Source organism: Miscanthus floridulus, chromosome 6, assembly GCF_019320115.1.
Source record: "Miscanthus floridulus cultivar M001 chromosome 6, ASM1932011v1, whole genome shotgun sequence".
Classification (NCBI taxonomy): domain Eukaryota; kingdom Viridiplantae; phylum Streptophyta; class Magnoliopsida; order Poales; family Poaceae; genus Miscanthus; species Miscanthus floridulus.
In genome coordinates, this window is record NC_089585.1 from 34,915,339 (window position 1) to 34,935,651 (window position 20,313).

The 20,313-nt window shown below is 50.7% G+C and overlaps 1 protein-coding gene and 1 pseudogene across 1 annotated transcript; one reads left to right on the forward strand and one right to left on the reverse strand.

The window, feature by feature from the left end:
• Positions 1 to 3,761: 3,761 nt before the first annotated feature.
• LOC136455920 (disease resistance protein Pik-2-like) lies at positions 3,762 to 16,452 on the forward strand (annotated as a pseudogene).
• Positions 16,453 to 16,675: 223 nt separating this feature from the next.
• On the reverse strand, positions 16,676 to 19,297 carry LOC136455922 (cysteine proteinase inhibitor 12-like). Its single transcript, XM_066455641.1, has 4 exons — positions 19,001 to 19,297; positions 18,661 to 18,880; positions 17,234 to 17,379; positions 16,676 to 17,140 (listed from the first exon to the last, which is right to left on the reverse strand). Exons 1-4 carry the CDS (start codon positions 19,208 to 19,210, stop codon positions 16,985 to 16,987), a joined length of 732 nt encoding a protein of 243 aa, XP_066311738.1. The 5' UTR covers positions 19,211 to 19,297; the 3' UTR covers positions 16,676 to 16,984.
• Positions 19,298 to 20,313: the final 1,016 nt, after the last annotated feature.

Consider the following 20,313-nt stretch of genomic DNA (forward strand, 5'->3'; position numbering starts at 1 on the left):
ACTCCTTCGTTTCTGCTCTAGGCCTATTTGGTTGGTGATCAAAACTTGCCACGCCTAACCTTCGGTAAACTGTGTCTGTCCAAGAAAGTGTGGCGGCCAAAATTGAAGCCATACTTGTGATAAGGTTCGGCATAAAAAGAAGTCTACAACATGTGAGATAGAGTGCTAAAAAAGTTTGACATGCCATAAGTATGACAGTGAACCAAACATCTACCAACTTAGGCACACACACCCGGTCCGTCGTTCTCCCCTGCCCCGTCCCGTCGTTGCTTCGTCGTCTGAGAGTCGGAGGGCGTCGCTTCAACAGGTGGCCGGCGCGCGCGCCGGCAGATGGATGGCGGCGATGGACGTTGCTCGTCCTCTGGGTCCATGCGGCCTCCGCGACCACCCACGCCGCCATCGCGGCCACAGCCAGCTGCCCGCCCGCCCGTCTTGGAAGTTGGAACCCGCAGCCACCCAGGGCGGAGCCCACAGCCACCCAGTGACCCAGGGCGTTCCCCTGCAGGAACCCAGGCCTCCCGCCTAGGCTAGCCGACACCGAGGTCCGCCCCCGCTAACTGCTGCTGCTGGCTTCGCGCCTCCGGTCTGGTGCCACGCCGCGGCATTTGGGGTACTAATTAATTATGTCTTACTTCATTGACACGGCGTGCTATGACGAGCTAACTGATATGAGTAGTGCATTAGTGATTGTACAAGTTTTTGTGAGCATTGTGATTTATGTTGGTCTTTTCATTCTTGTATTATTATTACAGTTTTGAATCATGGTAAATGTTATTTTGTATATCGTTACCTTTATTCACACTATTATCATATTAGCGCATCTGATATACGTTCATACTTCAAAAACTTTAGGCACAAACGTGAGCCATGTTATTTTTTTTCCTCATTTGAGCACATGATTCGTGGTAGTAGGGTACCCGTAGCTGATTTGTCGTGAGAGAAAAAATATTAATAAGTTAGGCTGGTCTCTTAAACACATGAAGATGCATGCTAAAGTTCTTTAGGCTATCTCCAACAGCACGAAGACCCATTCAGCGGTTTGGGTCACGGACAGTAAAAGGAGAGGGCACCCAAAACTTGCCTTCTCCAACCGTCAAATGCATCTTCTTCCCCGGCGCTCCCTCCCCTTCTTCTTCTTCCCCGGCCAACCCATCTCCCGGCCGGATCCGGCGCTCCCTCCCCTTCTTCTTCTTCCCCGGCCGGATCCGGAGCTCCCGCCCGCGCTTAGCGAAGCCCACGCCCGGCGGAGCTCGCGCTCGGCGGGGAAGGAGCTCGCGCTCGCGGCCGGCAGAGCCGCGCCCCGCGGAGCTCGCGGCCCGGCAGAGCTCGCGCTCGCGCTCGGCGGGGAAGGAGCTCGCGCTCGCGGCCGACAGAGCCGCGCCCGGCGGAGCTCGCGCCCGCGGCCGGCAGAGCCGTGCCGGGCGGAGCTCGCGGCCCGGCAGAGCTCGCGCCCGGCGGAGCTCGCGTCCGGCAGAGCTCGCGCCCGGCGGAGCCGCGCCTGCGGCCCGGAGCTCGCGCCCGCGGCAGAGATTTGCGTCGCCTGCAGTCGAAGACGCGTATTTGCCTTTCGCTTCGGCTAGTAGGCAAAATGGGTCCGGTGTTTGGGTGTTCTGTTGGACCGGTGTTTTGGCTACGCAAAAACACTGTGTCCAACGCATTTTGCGTATGTAACGTTATTGGAGACAGTCTTGGTAGTACTCTACAAGAAATAGGGTGCCATGTTGCTTTGTTTCTGTCACTAAGCAAGTACAGTGCCAGTTGGGACTTGGGGAAGAGAGATTCGGTGCTGAGCGCGTGAGCTGGATAGTATTTGAACAGTAGAACACTGATCCCATGACTAATGCACCCAGGCCATGTGATGTAACTCCGGGCTAATCCCTGGTCTCGTCTGGTCAAGGCGATGCAGTAGGACCACGCCCTCTGCAAAATAAAATAAAAATAAAAATAAAACAAAATAAATAGTAAGAAATTCTAACAAAAACGATGCCCTATTGTCACTAAACTAATACGGAGGAGGGCCAGTAGTAAGAAGGATCTCGGAAGAGAGGAGTATCTAATCTAATCTAAGCTGTGGTGGGATGGGATCCTGTTTAAGTAATGAACCCAATGATGGACTGTTCACCGAGCCCGCGACTAGCAGATGCAGAGCAGACTGCAGGCAGCCACATCATGGAGGCTGCCGTGGTGAGCTCCACGGAGGGCGTACTGCGGATCCTCCTGGGCAAGCTCGGCACCGTCCTCGCCGAGAAGTACGTGCTGCTCAGCGGCGTCGGCCGGGAGATACAGGAGCTCAAGGACGACCTCGAGAGCATGAACGCCTGCCTCCGTGACCTCGCCGCTGGCAGCGATTACCACCACAGCGAGCAGGTACGGTGACTCGATATATATATTTCGTCGGATTTTTATTCATGTTTGTTAGATTGCGTTTGAAGGGCAGGGCCGGTGTAGTGATGAGGGTTGTCTTACTGTCAGATTGTGGGTTCAAAGTAGTCTCTCTGTAAATTTTGCGGTAAAGATTTATCTCGATTTTTTCCTTTCTCAGACCTCACTCATATGGGAGCCTTCGATATTAGATCTGTCCTTGTTATGTAGCCTTTGCTTGAGAAAAAAAAGAGATAAGACGGATTTAGAGCTTATTTGAATGAGCTAGATATATGTCTGGTTCGCTTGGCTGATAAGTCACGGCTGAAAATACTGTTGGCTGATTTATTGTGAGAGAAAAATACTAATCGTTGGCTTAAAAAAGTACGACTTATAAGCCAAGCGAACAGGACGATAAATTACGTTTGCTTGAGAAGTGAGAACAAAAAGAGAGAGGACGGATTTAGACCTTATTTGAATGAGTTAGATCTAGTTATTAGTTAAAGCTAACAACTAGTTTAAATTTTGGTTAAAAAATTTCCAACCTATTTAGCTTTCTATTTGGATGGGCTAAAGCTAATATCTTTACTTTTTTTAGATAAATAGATTGAAATCTAGCCTCTATATCTATACACAACTAAAGTTTACAAGGGTCTTTATGCCAAAACTGAGATACGCAAAAAAAAAATACGAAGGGCAATAAGTTCCACTACGCTAGAAAGACTAAACTTCCAACTTCTATATTTTTGTTTCAAACTTGCTAAACTTCCAACTTCTATGCTCTTGTTTCAAAATTGCTTTGATCTTGTTCAGTAGCAATCCTTCGCATCGTAGTTTATTTACAAACTCTTAATGTTGGACCTCAAAATTCGATCTTGTACGGTAACAATCCTTCGTATTCTCCTTTACTTAGAAACTTTGATGATAAAATGAAATCATCAAAATGGGAATCGTACGTGAAACTACAAAGACAACACGTTCACGAAGCAACACGACATAGACTTACCGTCATCTTCTGTCCAACATGGACAAGGATTTTAGCTGCAAGATCCACGGCAAGAAAAGAGGGGCTGCATGGACACGCCTCCAAGAAAGAATACGTAGGCTAACAGCTACGCAAAGGAGCATTTATTCCAATACTTTGGTTGAGATGATCATGTGTTTATTTGATTGAGACGAAAGAATAGAGGTAGGACTGTAGACGAGACAGAGAGGGAGACCATCAGTCTATTTGCCTGATGCTGATATGATTATATATGATTGTGGATTATTACTGATGACTGATTTTGTGTGAGAAAAAAATACCTTTCTCGCCGGAAATTTAAGATAGTTTAAGGGAACAGCGGCACGGAGGACGGTTTCAGATCTGTTAACTGCCGTCACGTGGGCCCTGCTTGTCAGCCTCCGGTTAGCTTGTTCCTCCTTGTTTGGTCGCAGCGAGCCCGCCCGGCCAGAGCGCCCGCCTTGCCCGGAGGCGCACCGCGCACCGCGCACCTCCGCCCCCGCCCCCGCCCGGAGCAGAATCTCCAGCCGCCGCCACTGCTGTCAGCCCGGCCGCCTACCTCCCGCTTGCCTCGGCTACCTGCCTAGTGCCTACACTCGCTAGGCCGCTACCGACCGGCAGCGCCGGCGCGTCTCCTCATTTCCTGCCCGCTCCCTCCCAGTGGCGCGCCTCCACACGCCCCTTCCTCTCCCGCCCGGCGGGCGGCGGCGCATCTCCGCGTGCCCCGCGGCTGCCCCTGCCTGGAAGGCGAGAACGGCGTCGATCGGGGACGAACTCGTCCTCTCTTTCGTGAGGAACAGGGACGCCCCGAATCTCACTAGAATATTCCATGTTGGAGCCCTAATGTCGCTGCGCCAGCGGCGCTGCGCGCCAGGGGAGGAGCCTCCCGTCATCTCATATTATGACTGAAACAGATCACTAACTCGTCTGATGTGCATGCTTTCTGTCAACTGTTGCTTAGTTTGTTCCTCCTAATTATTCTGTCTGTACGTTTATGCGAATTTGGTACCAAAATGTTACATTCTAGTTCAGTTTTTCTTCTTGGTTGTGAACCACACATTTTTATGCATATGGAACCAGGAACCAGACGCAAGCTTAGCTTAAAGCATTTTTATTTTGCGTGTTAATCTGACAGCTAGCTATATGTGAATTGTAATGACATCATTCTTAGCATTTGTGATCGATATTTCCTCATCCCTTTGCAATTGCATATCTAGGTAGATGAAAACAAGTTATTATTAAATAGTTATCGCTGGAATGCCTGCTAAAAAGTAAATGGCTAATTGAATTTGTTTTGTAGACAAGAACATGGATGAAACAAGTCAGGGAGGTGGCTTATGATGCGGAGGACTGCATTGACACCTTCTGGCATCACCACGGCCACCGCCGTTTCGATCACAATCTCATTGCGGGCTGGCTACGCAAGATAACCCGGCCACTGAAGACGTTGAGAGCTATGCACAAGCTGGCCATCGAGATCCAAGACCTCAAAGCCCGTGCACTGAAGGTGAGCGAGTGGAGGCTGAGATACAAGGTGGAAGCATCATTTGGAGGTGCAAGCGATGCGTACGCAGCTGGCCGTTCTTCTCCCGACTATGATGATCTAGATCGCTGGCTGCCTGCACTCAACATTGATGAATCCCGGCTTGTGGGAGTGAGTGAGAAGACCGAATCGTTTATCGAGCTCCTGGACGATGGTAACTTGGCTTGTCTCAGAGTTGTCCCCATTGTTGGTTCCGGTGGCCTGGGCAAGACAACTCTTGCTATGAACGTTTATAACACCCCAGCAGTGAGAGGAATCCAGACTCGGGCTTTCCTAGCAGTGTCCCAGCATTATGATCTTCGCATACTACTAGAATCTTTACTGAGGCAGCTCATACAAATATCATCGGCAGTGGGAGATCCGAGCAGCTCTGAGGAAGAAACCATCGAGGATCCACTCAAAGGCATTGAGACCTGGCACATATCCCAACTCATTGGAAGGTGCATAACGCATTTGGAGGATAAAAGGTATTTCCTGTTCCTGTTAATATCAAGAAATACAAGTTTCAAGGACATGTTTATTATCTTATTAGGTAGATTTTGGTTGGAGAGCAAGGTGGGTTAGGATGGCACAATCCCTGTTTTTAAGAATCGCTCCATCTCACTTTAACACGTTGGGCTCACTATAACATTCTCATGTCCCATGTTGCCAAGATGGCTGTATTCTAGAAAATTTTTAGGATTAGTTCATCTAGCATCCATAAGAATATTCTCACTTATGAGCAATTTCATCCCTTTTCATCTGTCAACCAAACATATGAAAAAACTGAATGGGATGATACCATCCGATCTCATCCCATGAAACAAACACACCCTTAGTTCCGCCTCCACTTAAAGATTGCAACAATTGCGAATTAATTTTTGGGAGTTGATTTTGGTTTGCAAATGAAGACTTCAAATCTTTCTTCCTTTCTTCCAAGTATCTATGGAAGGACCAGGAGCATCCTAATGTCGAGTGAATTGGGTCTCTAAAAACTTAGACCTAGCATGTCGTGCACTTAAGATTTTCTAATGTGCTCTACTTAACCACACCTACGAAGAGTCTTGTAACCTAGAGCCAATCCTATCAACTAGCATATGCCAATCTAGGAATGGTAAAGGCCACACAAAACAAGCACAATGCAAAAACTTAAATGCCGTAAGTAAAGAGTAAGTCGAGAGAAGATAAACTCCGGGAGACGAGGATGTATTTTGTTGTATCAGTTGCCAGAGTGCATCCCTTAGTCAACGTTGGAGCTCCACCAAAGTATGCTTCCAGTCACCAAGCCTTTCCTCGGGGCTAAGGCTCACAACAAACGGTGACTATCCCGTTCACCTTGACGTCATCCACTACGGAGCTTCTTATTAAGGAGGGAGTCTCCTTGTCCCACGCACACCAAGTCGCTGCTGCTCCAAACCAAACTCGGAAGGTTGACACTGCCGAAAGGCCAATGCCTCGAGTGCTCCGGCTCATCAAGATATAAGATCACAACAGCCCAATCACTCAAAACTCTCAAACTAAATCACCAAAACTATACAAAATCATGCACATGCCTTACAATCTATCTATTAATGTTGGTATTTTTTTTTATCTTGGCACAACAATGCAATTGTGAGCTTCTAAGCCTTTTCATAGTGCATTGTATTATATCATCGTTTTCAACATTGACATGTCATATAAATACAAGTATGATACAACTCACACCAGTGCACAGTATCTTGATGTTGTTTCTTAGTATCCTCAAAACAATTAATTCTTGTATCTGTTTTATCTATGACAATGGGTCCAAACTTTTCCACGGCTTTCTAACTTTTGATATAGCCCACTAGGATGATACTGCTTTATCTCTCTCTTCATTAGTTTGATGCCACATCAATGAAAAGTCCTACATGGCATCTAATAGTGAGTATGATACAATGATACTACCTAACGGGGTTAGCCTAACCCTTGATGATCCTAGATTCTTTGTTCGTTAACATTTACCGTCTAAAACAACTTTTCAAACTTGAATCATGGCCGCAGCTTATTTTCCACTTTTAACCATAAAACCTTTCATTTTCTACCATAGCTATAAGCAAATAGTTCATTCTTCACTTGGTTTTCTCGTGGTGGACACATACATTTGTGTTGGTTTCAGCAAATGTTGAAGTGATTGTTTTCAGTAAATACTAAAGTGGAGTTGTTATGTTGGGTAAGACGATAATTGTTATGTTGGGTAAGACAATAAGTACTATCTAATAGCATTTTCTAAATGCTAAATAGTCGGTTCCCTACTGTTTAACCATTATATGAACTAAACGGACATTTAAAGGGGTGAAATGACCATTTAAACGGGATAAACGGTAGATTAAATAGAAATAATGTACCATCATGTAGAGTTTAGCTGTGTTTAAAAGGCCTAATGACCGTTTAGGCAAACAGTAGATCAAACTGATGATAGACGGGGGGCAGACCTTTTGTTTAATCTAACATTTAGTATGATAAAGATTTCCCAATCTATTATTTACTACTTTACTTTCAAAATTTTTATTTTTTTCTTAAGTGTTGTATTGAACCAAACACCTAGGTGTTCCTCGTTTAATCCAATTGCAGAGGTTTGACATTGATTGGAATGTTGCACATCTCTATCTTACTCATTCTAGTTTGATGGATAAGTCTCATGTGTGGCTGGTCTTTGTGGGGTTGTGCTGCTCACATGGTCCTTGTGACTGTTTTTCTGTTTTTAGGACAGCATCTTAGACTAGAGGACAGCATCTTAGAGGACAGCATCTTAGACTAGAGGACAGCATCTTAGCTAGGACAGCATATTAGCATCTTAGACTAGCATCTTGGCATATGCTTGGCTGGCTAGCAGCCTATAAATATATAACCCCAACCCCTCAGGTTGGTATGGCATTTGTGTGAGCTTGTGTGAGAAATAGACAAGAAAATTACTTCAACTTCTAGTGCCATCCTCTCTCGATGAGAGTAAGAATTCTCCTACTACCAAGAGTGAGAATTCAGCGACTAACAACTGGTATCGGAGCCGTATTATCCTGTAGCCTGAGCATCTCTTGCTCATCTTCTCTCCCAGCCCCACAACAGCCCTAGCTGTTGGCAGCAGCAGCTCCTCCGGCCGCTCCTGTTCACTCCTCTCCCAGCTCGTCTGAAGCAGCCCTCTCCCCACGAAGCAGCCCCCCGGTAGTGCGTCATGTCCGCAGGGCAGTCTCAGCGCTCGGTCGCCTCGAGCACGCGGCGTCGGCAGGAGGCCGAACTTGCCGCGGCAGAGGAACGCGAGCGAGCGGCGGCAGAGACCGCTGCAGCGGCGGCAAGGGCGTCGAGGCTGGCAGCGGCGGAGCTGGCAGCAGCCAGAGCGGAGGCGGAAGCAGCGGCGGCGGCGAATGCAGCGTGTGCGGCGGTAGCGGAGGTCGAGGCTCTGCGCGGCAGCATCGGCAGCTCCATTTCCGCTGACGACACTGCCGACGCGGATCTCGAGCTGCTAGAGAGGGAGGCAGCGCGAGCGCGGGCGGCGCAGTGGGCAGCCGCGCACGCCCACGAGCGTGGCGGCAGCCCAGACAGGCGCGGACGCGCTGGCGGCGCTCCTGGGGCAGCCGCGCACGCCCACGAGCGCGGCGGCAGCCTAGACAGGCGCGGACGCGCTGGCGGCGCTCCTGGAGGAGGCGCGCACGGCGACGGTGCTCCTGGAGGAGGCGCGCACGGCAACGGTGGCGGACGGGTCGATGGAGAGCGCGGCCTTCACAAGGAGCGTGGCTCTCTCTCTCCGGATCGGTACCGACGGGTCGATGGAGAGCGCGGCCTTCACAGGCAGCGTGGCTCTCTCTCCCCGGATCGGTACCGTGGTTACCACGGGCTCCAGGCTGTTGTCAGGGACGTCGGTCTCGGCGGTGGGTGGCCTACCCTCACCAAGACCAACTACGTCGAGTGGGCTGCGGTGATGAGGGTAAAGCTCTAGGTGCGGCACATGTGGGAGGCAGTCCGGTACGACGACGTCGACTACGACCTAGATCGACGGGCGCTGGATGCTCTCATCGCTGCAGTCCCGCCCGAGATGCAGTTCTCGCTTACCAGCAAGCGGACTGCCAAGGAGGCTTGGGACGCCATCGCTGCGGCACGCATCGGCAGCGACCGCGCCCGCAAGTCCACACTGCAGGCACTTCGCAAGGAGTGGGAGAACCTGGCCTTCAAGCCAGGTGAGGACGTTGATGACTTTGCTCTCCGTCTCAACACTCTGTTGCAGAAGATGGTGCAGTTCGGCGACGACACCTACGGCGAGGAGAGAGCTGTCGAAAAGCTCTTCCGCTGCGTCTCCGAGAAGTACAAGCAGATGGTTCGCTCGATCGAGTCTCTGCTGGATCTCTCCACGATGTCGATCGAGGAGGCGATAGGTCGCCTCAAGGTCGTCGACAGCGATGAGCCACAGTCCCTCTCGGGGCCCATCACCACTGGCGGGAAGCTCCTTCTCACTCGGGAGCAGTGGCTTGCCAGCCAAGGTGACCGGAGGAAGGGGCAGCCTTCTTCCGCGACAGGCGGCCGCAAGCGTGGCAAGGCGTGCAGAGACGCCTAAGCCGGGGCGCGAGGACGTGCCGAGGGTGATGCCCGCGGAGGCGCCCAGGGCGGCGCCGCCGGCAGGCACAAGCCGGCACGAGACGACACCTGCCGCAATTGCGGCCAGCTTGGCCATTGGGCCAAGGACTGTCGACAACCACGACGCGGCCAGGCCCACGTCGCACAGGCGGAGGAGGAGCCGGCTCTGTTCATGGCACATGCCAGCATCGAGCTACCTCCAGCGGCACCGGCCGCAGCGGCTCTCCTCCACCTTGACGAGCCAAAAGCACACGCCCTCCTCGGCGACAGCTCCGGCAACGATAAGACTGACGGGTGGTGCCTCGACACCGGCGCCACCCATCACATGACCGGTCGACGGGAGTTCTTCACCGAGCTTGACTCTAGCGTCCGAGGCTCCATCAAGTTTGGGGATGCCTCCGACGTGGAGATCAAGGGCGTCGGCTCCGTCATCTTCACCACCGTGTCTGATGAGCACAGGCTGCTCACCGAAGTCTACTATATCCCCGCGTTGAAGAACTCCATCATCAGCTTGGGACAGCTGGATGAGAACGGTTCACGCGTGGTGGTTGAGGACGGAGTCATGAGGATTTGGGATCGTCGTCGTCGCCTTCTTGCCAAGGTATCCAGAAGCGCAAATCGACTCTACGTCCTTAACGTGCAGGTGGCACAACCCCTCTGTCTCGCTGCTCGTCGGGACGACGAGGCGTGGCAGTGGCACGAGCGTTTCGGGCACCTTCACTTTGAGGCCCTGAAGCGGCTCAGTGCCACGGAGATGGTGCGAGGCCTGCCGTGCCTCGACCATGTGGAGCAGCTCTGCGACGTCTACGTGTTGACGAAGCAGAGGCGACTCCCCTTTCCACAGCGGGCTAGCTTTCGAGCCAAGAAGAAGCTCGAGCTTGTGCACGGGGACTTGTGTGGCCCGGTGACACCGGCCACACCGGGAGGACGACGCTACTTCCTGCTGCTCGTCGACGACCTCTCCCGCTACATGTGGGTGATGGTCCTCGGCAGCAAGGGAGACGCTGCGGACGCCATCAGGCGCGCGCAGGCTGCTGCGGAGGCGGAGTGCGGCCGCAAGCTGCGCGTGCTGCGCACCGACAACGGCGGCGAATTCACGGCGGCTGAATTCGCGTCGTACTGCGCTGACGAGGGTATTCAGCGCCACTACTCCGCGCCGTACAGCCCGCAGCAGAACGGCTTCGTCGAGCAGCACAACCAGACGGTTGTGGGGATGGCTCCGGCCCTCCTCAAGCAGAGGGGGATGCCGGCTGTCTTCTGGGGAGAGGCGGTGGTGACGGCCGTCTACATCCTCAACCGCTCGCCTACCAAGGCGCTCGACGGCAGGACGTCGTACGAGGCTTAGCATGGGCGCAAGCCGGCGGTCTCCCACTTGCGGGTCTTTGGCTGCCTCGCATTCGCCAAGGAGCTTGGCCACATCAGCAAGCTCGACGACAGGAGCACTCCAGGAGTGTTCATCGGCTACGCGGAGGGCTCGAAGGCCTACCGCATCCTCGACCCGAAGACACAGCGTGTGCGCACGGCGCGCGACATTGTGCTCGACGAAGGGCGAGGATGGGCGTGGGACAAGGCGGTGGACGACGGCTCGGCTTCGACGTACGACGACTTCTCTGTCGAGTACGTCCACTTCGAGGGAGCTGGGGGAGTAGGCGGCTCTTCTTCGGCGAGCGCGTCTACCCTAGTCCTCGAGCCTCCACCGACCCCGGCGCCTGCTACTCCGATAGCACCACGCTCTCCAGCCAGGACCTCGGCTGCGATGAGTTCTTCGCCGGCTCCACCACAGCCGGCAACGCCACACTCCAGCACCGACAGGCACCACTCCGGGCACGTCTACTCCACCACCAGCTCGTGTCGAGCACGGCCCGGTTGAGCTCGCTACTCCGCTCTCTCACGACGAGGAGTGCGTCGACGCGTACCACGACGGCGAGCTGTTGCAGTACCGTACGATGGAGAACCTTCTCGGCGACCAGCCGGTGCCGGGATCGGTGCCTCACGACCTGGAGGCGCAGTTGCACCTTGCGTGTGACGACGGCGAGCCTCGGTCGTTTGCAGAGGCCGAGAGACACGCGGCATGGCGCGCCGCGATGCAGTTGGAGATTGATGCGGTTGAGAAGAACCGCACCTGGGAGCTTGCTGACCTTCCTCGTGGTCATCGCGCGATCACCCTTAAGTGGGTGTACAAGCTGAAGAGGGATGAAGCCAGTGCCATCGTCAAGCACAAGGCTCGCTTGGTGGCACGAGGTTTCGTGCAGCAGGAGGGTGTCGACTTCGACGACGCCTTTGCTCCCGTGGCACGGATGGAGTCCGTGCGACTCCTCCTTGCGCTAGCTGCCCAGGAGGGCTGGCGTGTTCATCACATGGACGTCAAGTCGGCGTTCCTTAACGGCGACTTGAAGGAGGAGGTTTACGTGCACCAGCCGTCGGGATTTGCGATCCCCGGCAAGGAGGGCAAAGTGCTCCGCCTGCGCAAGGCCCTCTATGGCTTGCGGCAGGCACCGAGGGCGTGGAATGCCAAGCTGGATTCCACGCTAAAGGGGATGGGCTTCAAGCAAAGCCCGCACGAGGCGGCCATCTACCGACGGGGCAATGGAGGTAATGCCCTGCTGGTGGGTGTTTACGTCGACGACTTGGTGATCACCGGCACCAAGGATGCGGAGGTGGCGGCATTCAAGGAAGAGATGAAGGCCACCTTCCAGATGAGTGACCTGGGGTCTCTCTCCTGCTACCTAGGAATCGAGGTGCACCAGGATGACTCTGGGATCACGCTTCGACAGACCGCCTACGCCAAGCGTGAGCTAGCTGGGCTCACCGACTGCAACCCAGCTCTCACTCCGATGGAGGAGAGGCTGAAGCTGAGCCGCGACAGCACGACGGAGGAGGTGGACGCTACGCAGTACCGGCGTCTTGTGGGGAGCCTTCGCTACCTCGCCCACACACGGCCGGACTTGGCATTCTCCGTCGGCTACGTTAGTCGGTTCATGCAGCGACCGGCGACGGAGCACCAGCAGGCTGTGAAGAGGATCATCCGCTACGTTGCGGGGACTCTCGACCACGGCCTCTACTACCCGAGGTGCCCTGGGGCGGCACACTTCGTCGGGTATAGCGACAGCGACCACGCCAGCGACATCGACACCAGCAAGAGCACGAGCGGGATCCTCTTCTTCCTCGGCAAGTGTCTCGTTAGCTGGCAGTCGGTCAAGCAGCAGGTGGTGGCCCTGTCCAGCTGCGAGGCCGAGTACATAGCGGCCTCCACCGCTTCGACTCAGGCGCTCTGGCTCGCTCGACTGCTTGGTGATCTCCTCGGCAGAGACACTAGAGCGGTGGAGCTTAGGGTGAACAGCAAGTCCGCTCTGGCCCTGGCAAAGAACCCCGTGTTCCACGAACGCAGCAAGCACATCCGGGTGAGGTACCACTTCATCCGAGGCTGTTTGGAGGAAGGGAGCATCAATGCGAGCTACATCAACACCAAGGACCAGCTTGCGGACCTGCTCACCAAGACCCTTGGGAGGATCAAGTTCCTTGAGCTCTGCTCCAGGACCGGGATGGTTCAACTCTCCCACAAGACGACACACAAGACTTAGGGGGAGAATGATGGATAAGTCTCATGTGTGGCTGGTCTTTGTGGGGTTGTGCTGCTCACATGGTCCTTGTGACTGTTTTTCTGTTTTTAAGACAGCATCTTAGACTAGAGGACAGCATCTTAGCTAGGACAGCATATTAGCATCTTAGACTAGCATCTTGGCATATGCTTGGCTGGCTAGCAGCCTATAAATATGTAACCCCAACCCCTCAGGTTGGTATGGCATTTGTGTGAGCTTGTGTGAGAAATAGACAAGAAAATTGCCCCAACTCCTAGTGTCATCCTCTCTCGATGAGAGTAAGAATTCTCCTACTACCAAGAGTGAGAATTCAGCGACTAACATAGTTTATGCCAAGATAAGTGCAAAAATATAGCTCAAGTTGTACAAAGCTAATGTCTGAGTACCCTTGGATCAAGATTATTTTACTACATTCCCCATTCTAAATACATCGATAACATTTTAGAATGAGCGCCCAGTAAGATTCTGAAACCATGACACAGTTAAAATTGTTTAGGTTTGCCCGCATAAAACAAATATTGGTGGATTTGTTATGAAAAGTGCGTCCATAACACCTTCTGAGTAAGTTCTTCCATTACATCATTAGATGAAATAATTGGCTGAGGCGTGTACTACTTGAAAATTGCTGCAGTCATATTTTATTAGATGAAGTCAAATCATTCAGTAAATTTTTACAGTTTCACTTGCTAATTGTTTTCTTGTTTGATAAGCATCTTTTTTCATCCATAGGTACTTCATTGTTCTGGATGACTTGTGGAGTCCAAAGGATTGGGCGAACTTGAAGGTGGCTTTTCCTGATAATGACAAACAAAGTAGAATATTAAATACTACTCGTGATCTCAACGTTGCAGAAAGTTGCTGCTCTGGTCCCCACGATCTTGTTTACAGTATGAAACCTCTACCCTTTGAAGAATCTAAGAAGCTATTTTATAAGAGAGTATTCAAGCCCAATATATGTCATCATATCATGGTTTGGAAGTAATCTCTGACAGCATATTGAAAAAATGCAGTGGTTTGCCACTAGCCATAGTTTGCATTGGAGGAATGCTAGCTCGAACGAAAAATAAGATGAGAGCAGAATGGGAAAAGCTGTGTGACAGATTGGGTTTAGGGTTAGAAACAAATCCAACTATAGGAGGAATGAAAAGGATACTCGCTCTTGGATACCATGATTTGCCCTACTATTTGAAGGCTTGCTTCTTGTATCTTAGTGTATTCCCTGAGGACTACGAGATCAAGAGTGGACCCCTGGTTAGACGATGGGCAGCTGAAGGTTTCATCAGCGGAATGCACAAATCAAATTTAGAGGAGGTTGCAGCAAAGTGTCTCGATGAATTCGTGAGTCGAAGCATCGTTACACCGACCCGCATTGCTAGCACTGGTTTGGTCAGGTGCTGTAAGGTTCATGACATAATGCTGGAAGTGATCACCTACAAGTCTATCCAAGAGAACTTCATTTCTTTCATGGGTAGTAGACAATACAGCGCAACGGGGCACGACAAGATCAAGCGACTTTCAATTCATGCTGATGTCAGTGGCAATGATAAAGAGCAAAATGAAGATGCTGATGACCCCAACATTAACTTTTCTCACACCCGTTCACTGTTAATTCTGCGGTGCAACAAGAAACCACTGCCCATCACCTTTGCTCACTTAAAACTGTTAAGGGTTTTAGACCTTGAAGATTGTCAGTGGCTGAGTGATGAAGATTTGAAGGAAATATGTAAACTGACTCTGCTAAGGTATCTTAGCCTTAGAAGAACAAATGTTACAGGTCTGCCCAAGCTAGTTGGAAGACTGAAGGAGCTGGTAACACTGGATGTAAGGGAGACATCCATTAGGGACTTACCTGAAACCATCACTTGGCTGGGAAATCTGAAGCATCTACTTGGCGGCTGGTATAGGCACTACACAAAGATGAGCCGAGTCAAGCTTTTTGAACCATACAAAGCTCTTAGGATACCGCATGGCTTGAAGAACATGAAATGCATTCAAAGGATTACCCATATTGACATTGTAACAAGCTCCGCCAGCGCGATGCAGGAAGTGGGTGTGTTGTCCCAGTTGACCAAGCTTTGTGCTATAAACCATGAGTGGTGGAGAAAAATGGGAACCTTTTGCTGCGTCACTGAACATGCTATGGAAGTCCATTCGGCACCTGTCTATCATCCACTGGCACAACAGGGATATCGGACTTGAAATCTTCCTCGAGTTAACATCACCCCCCGTCTTCCTTGAAACGTTGTACTTGTGGGGAAGACTAAGTGTCCTGCCTCCATGGATTTCATCCCTTAGCTACTTAATTGAACTATCCCTCCGAGAGAATTTTCTTGATGGGGAATTGCTGCGCCAACTGGGGAAGCTTCCAAGTCTTGTATCTCTCAAACTCTACCACGAATCATTAATGGGAACACACCTCTGCTTTGAGAAAAATCTATTTCCCAGGCTCAAGCAGCTGATTACACCAAACCTTGATGAGCTCAGATTTGATGGAGGTGCCCCTAATCTCGAGAGGCTCACGCTGGCTTTTGAGAGACAGCCTGCAAATGGTATTTTCGGCATTGAGAACCTCCCGAGACTCGTGGAGGTTGAGTTCTTCGGTGAAACTATTGTTGACTCCCTAGTGCAGGGAATGATAGCTGAGGCCAAGTTCCATCTAAACAGACCAAGAGTTTATATAGAGAAGATTGAGCTATCCAGGACAACTCCAAATAATCCAGTTGACATAATAGACCCAATGTACGTTGACAATATATACATTTCTTTCTGTGGCTTTTAGATTGTTTCTCTATATTCTTTGCTCATAAAACTGGCTGGCAATCATACACTTACTATTGCTGACTTATCTTACTAGCCATAGACCAACGTAAACGTATGAGTATAGTATAATGTCAACAGGCTTTTGCTGTTAGTTGGTTTCTTTTGTAAGTATGCTCAGTACCTTTTTTATCCTCGTCACTTGGTGTTTGATCTTTTTTAGGAGATCCAAATGCTAGTTGCCGCAACTGATTCTTTTGTGAGATTGTTTTTGACATACTACCATTCGACTACCTAAATATTCTTGTAGGGTTTTGCTCTGAACTGTTATTGTTCTGTCTCGGGCACAGGTGCTGATGGGTAATGGTGCACTTGGTGGATGAGAGGACCATTAAGTTGACGAAAACATCAAATCGCCGCACCCATACGCCTGAGAAAAATTGTCATTTAGCACCTGGACTATTTATTACCAGCCATGCATCTCTGTTGGCTTGTTGTGCGGTTACCTTTTTCATTTGGAGATTGTTATACAGTTCCTAATACCATGTAATAAGGTACTCGGATGCTGCTGCCGCCTATTCGGCCGAACCAGTGCCTCTGATTGATTATATATCGTGCTTGTACCAGGATGCAGTTTTTTTTTCCCCCTAAACCTGTTGTCATGTGTATCTGTAATCCTATGAACCATGCGAACTGTTACTATTCTATATGTGAATACGTAATTGTCTTGTTCCTGGAGCTGGCATGATCACACACTAGAAAACCACCAGTGCGCGGGAGAATACTTTGAAGATATGTATCTGATAGTGACATTGGCAGCTTAAGCTAACTTGGCATACACTGCTCGCAAGCAACCAAAAGGCAAAGTGTAGTGGCATAACATATATCCACATACGATCCATCATATTAAACAATACAATACGAACAGTTAGCTCCCGAAATTAACAAGTTCCAATGCCTATTATAACGGCAACAGCAACAGCAGGTATGTCTTGCAACGAGTTGGAACAGCACCGGGCTGCCTGCTGCATTCGGAAGCCAAGCCGCCAGCAACGACCATCGACCATACACGATATCCAGATAAAACAGGACTGGCCACGTTTTCTCCTTATTTTATGTAACACAAACTACATTACTACAGCTCTCAGTTACGTCAGTTCACTGGCTGCTCGACTCATCATGCTCCGCCGGCTGATGCTGGTTTAGTACAAAAGCCCCTTCCAGGCTCTTATGGACCTCGGCTTTGATCTTCTCCTCCTTGCTGCCTCTCTTCAGTTTCATCAGAATGTCAAATTTTGTGAAGTCCTCCACAACCTAATCATAGAAGTGGCATCAAACAAAACTTTAAGCTATAACTGGAAAGGTTTGAAAAAGACTCAGTTTAAGAACCAATTTGCAGCAACTAACCTGTGCCTTGGCACGAACGATCTCAAGAAGTTCATAGGGAAACAGGGAGTTGGACCTCTCTTGGATAGATTTCACAGCATGGTGTGCAGCATCTTTGACCACAGGATCCTCTACAGGAACCTCACGCCAACCAGGCTCATGTCCACCTGCAGTATCCTCAATTAAATGCCAATTATAGAAGTTTTAAAAAATATATATGCAACATAATCTCCAGCTTTTTAGTATGTCATGGGCTAGGTTCTAGCATGCATGCCACAATCAACATACTGAAACAAAAGGACTGCAACTTTAACATGATCAAAAGGCCAAGTACCACTTCGTAATTAAAATTTACATCCTATGAACATCAGAACGTCAACACTGTGACTAGGGCTGAAGTTAAGGTGGGGCACATTTGCGATTTATCAGCTTTCATGACCAGTGATCAACTGAATGTACATCCAGTATCAAAATTAAACACCAAATAAAACTAGAAATAACTAAGTAATCAAATATATCAACATCCATGGTCCCTATACGCAACTAGGCAAAGCAGTGTATGCGGGATCAATGCTCACCATTTGGCAGTGGTTTGACTCAGTTGTAGTGCTATAAACTTTGTGTGGGAGGAGTCCATTTCATTTCCCAGAACCATGTGTACAAGCAGACCAAGCTGTCTTGCCTAGCCTAGCTATCAAGTTATCTTGTGTAAGTAACTGAGCTGATAGAGTTGTAAACGCTAAACTTCCAAGTCGTAACTCTTCTGCACAATGTGACTTAAAACCTGTTACCCTTGAGGCTTCAGACAGTTAAAACTCGGCCCAAATCCCATAACTACTGGTAGTGCTTATGAACGCACACATCTGATTGCAACCTAGGTCTTCCTAAATATGGTTTCAAACCCCTCCAGCAAGAGTTCAGACCCGCTATGTGCTTGAAGGAAACTTATCATGGTTTCCCCATTCAGCAAGGATGACTGACCTATGCCAATCAGTTTTTAAGTGAATCAGCTATTGACCTAAACTCTAAGAAGATACATCGGATGCTATCATGCTAATGCTGTTTCCCTTCTTGTTTCACAATGGTTACCCCATCACAACTTTCCACAATTTATCGAAATAATTTTGATTTGAAATAATGAAGATCCCACCGGTCACTATTGTCATATTTACTCTATTTAGAATCCAATGGGATCTATAATTCAATCCCACTCGCCATTCCAAACTAGATCGGCACCTACCCTCTTACTACTCCTGAGGATCTGTTTCCTCCATCCAAAGCACAATGATGGCCCAGGTCGAACAATCAGCACTGAGGCATCTCTACAAACACTTTGCACAGACCACACAGGCTCCAGCCCTTGTACTCGCTATGCAGTTACAGTTAGAGGACAGGAGTCATCAACAGTAGTAGCAATGTCCCATCAATTCATAGGCGGGAGCGCCAACCTTTCTTAGCGCCGAGGTCGGCGTTAGTGAAGGTGGTGGCCTCCCCTTTGTGGCTGAAATCCTGGAGCTCCTTGAAGTTGAGCCATGGCTTGACCCAGACCTTGGCCTCGTAGAGCTTCTTCTTCCCTGCCTCGATGGCCTCGAGCGTGAGGTGGTGCAGCGTGCCGGCCACCACCTGCTCCTTGGCCTCCACCACGCGCACGAACTCCAGCAGCGCGTTCTGCAACCACGCACATAGATACATGGGATCAAATAAAACCCCAAATCAGCACAGGAATCAAGCAAATCACGGAGCACCCGAAGGGGACGAGGAACCCGGAAGGGAAGGGAGGCCACCGACCTCGCGCTTGTTGTGCTCGTCGACGGCGAAGCGGCCGAGCCCGTCGGATTCGGCGCTGTTGGCGGCGGCGGGGTTCTCCTTCACGCCGCCGAGGACGTGGGCGGCCATGGCTGCTCCGATCGCGAGGGACGCGGAACCGAGTAGTATCAGGAGGAGCAGGAAGCGGCTCGGAGGGGGAGCGGCGGCGAGTCGAGTCGCGGCAACGCGCATGCTGTGGTGGTGGAGTACGGCGAAGTCTGGCGGTTGCTTTGCTTCGTGGGGGGGTTTTACCTTCGCCTTTTGCACTTGCGGAGGCAACCAACGGGCAATGGAAGAAGGGGAACGGCCGAACGGGGGTAGTCGGCCGGGTGGGGCCAGGCCGTCAGCGCCTCAGTCCTCAGGGGCGGTTGCGGGACACGTGCAGGGACGCGTGGAGGCTACGCCGCGCGGAGACGCGTGGGCAACGGCGGTTGCTTAGGATGTAAGCGACGCATCAATATCCGGTTGGGCTGGGCTTTCCTGGCTAGGACGGAAGCCGAGAAATAGAGAGAGAAGGCCCAATGACATTTAGTAGTCCGCATCCTGACTCTGACAGGAAGAACTTCGGGTGCGGGCCCATAGTAGTGGCCCATGGTGCAGTAGGCCTGAATAGGAATAGTGGACTGTGACTGTACAACCGAAACGCACTGCGGGCCTTAAATCTTGCTCACGCTCTGTGATTTGGGCCGTATTCACAGTTGTGAACCATGAACCATCGTCGCCCGATCGATGAGTGAGAGCATAGACATCGATGATGGATGTAGATAGATTCATCATCGTCTAACGGATTATTTACATATTTACCATCATTACGATGTGAGTGGTATAAAAAGTACTATATCAGTGACTCATGTGCGATGCTGCCTAGAGCAGTACTACACGACAGGCACTGACGGCGCATCGGGATTGCAGCACTCCACTCCAGATCTCCGCAAATTAAAACCACCCTGACGCTTTCCCTTTCCGCTGGCCGCAGCCGCATAAACTTTGAAGTGCAAGGCGCCTCGTGCTAATTCCAAGGTGTTTAGGTTCCTCATGTTCGTTCGTCATGACAGCACGCGCCCCCTCGTGATCGCCTGCAAGATCTGCAAATGCGCTTTGCGTTGATCCAATCAGGGGGCAATCATGCAAGCCCCGTCGTTCCTTCTTGGAATGGTCTCACGGGAATTTCGAATGGTTTAGGCCGGGCTCCGATCCCTTGCACTGCATTGCAACTTGCAAACAGCCATGAGCCATGCTGTAGTGTCAAATTCTTCTGAATCTGCTATTCTGCCTGTGTTGGTAATGTCCAAGTT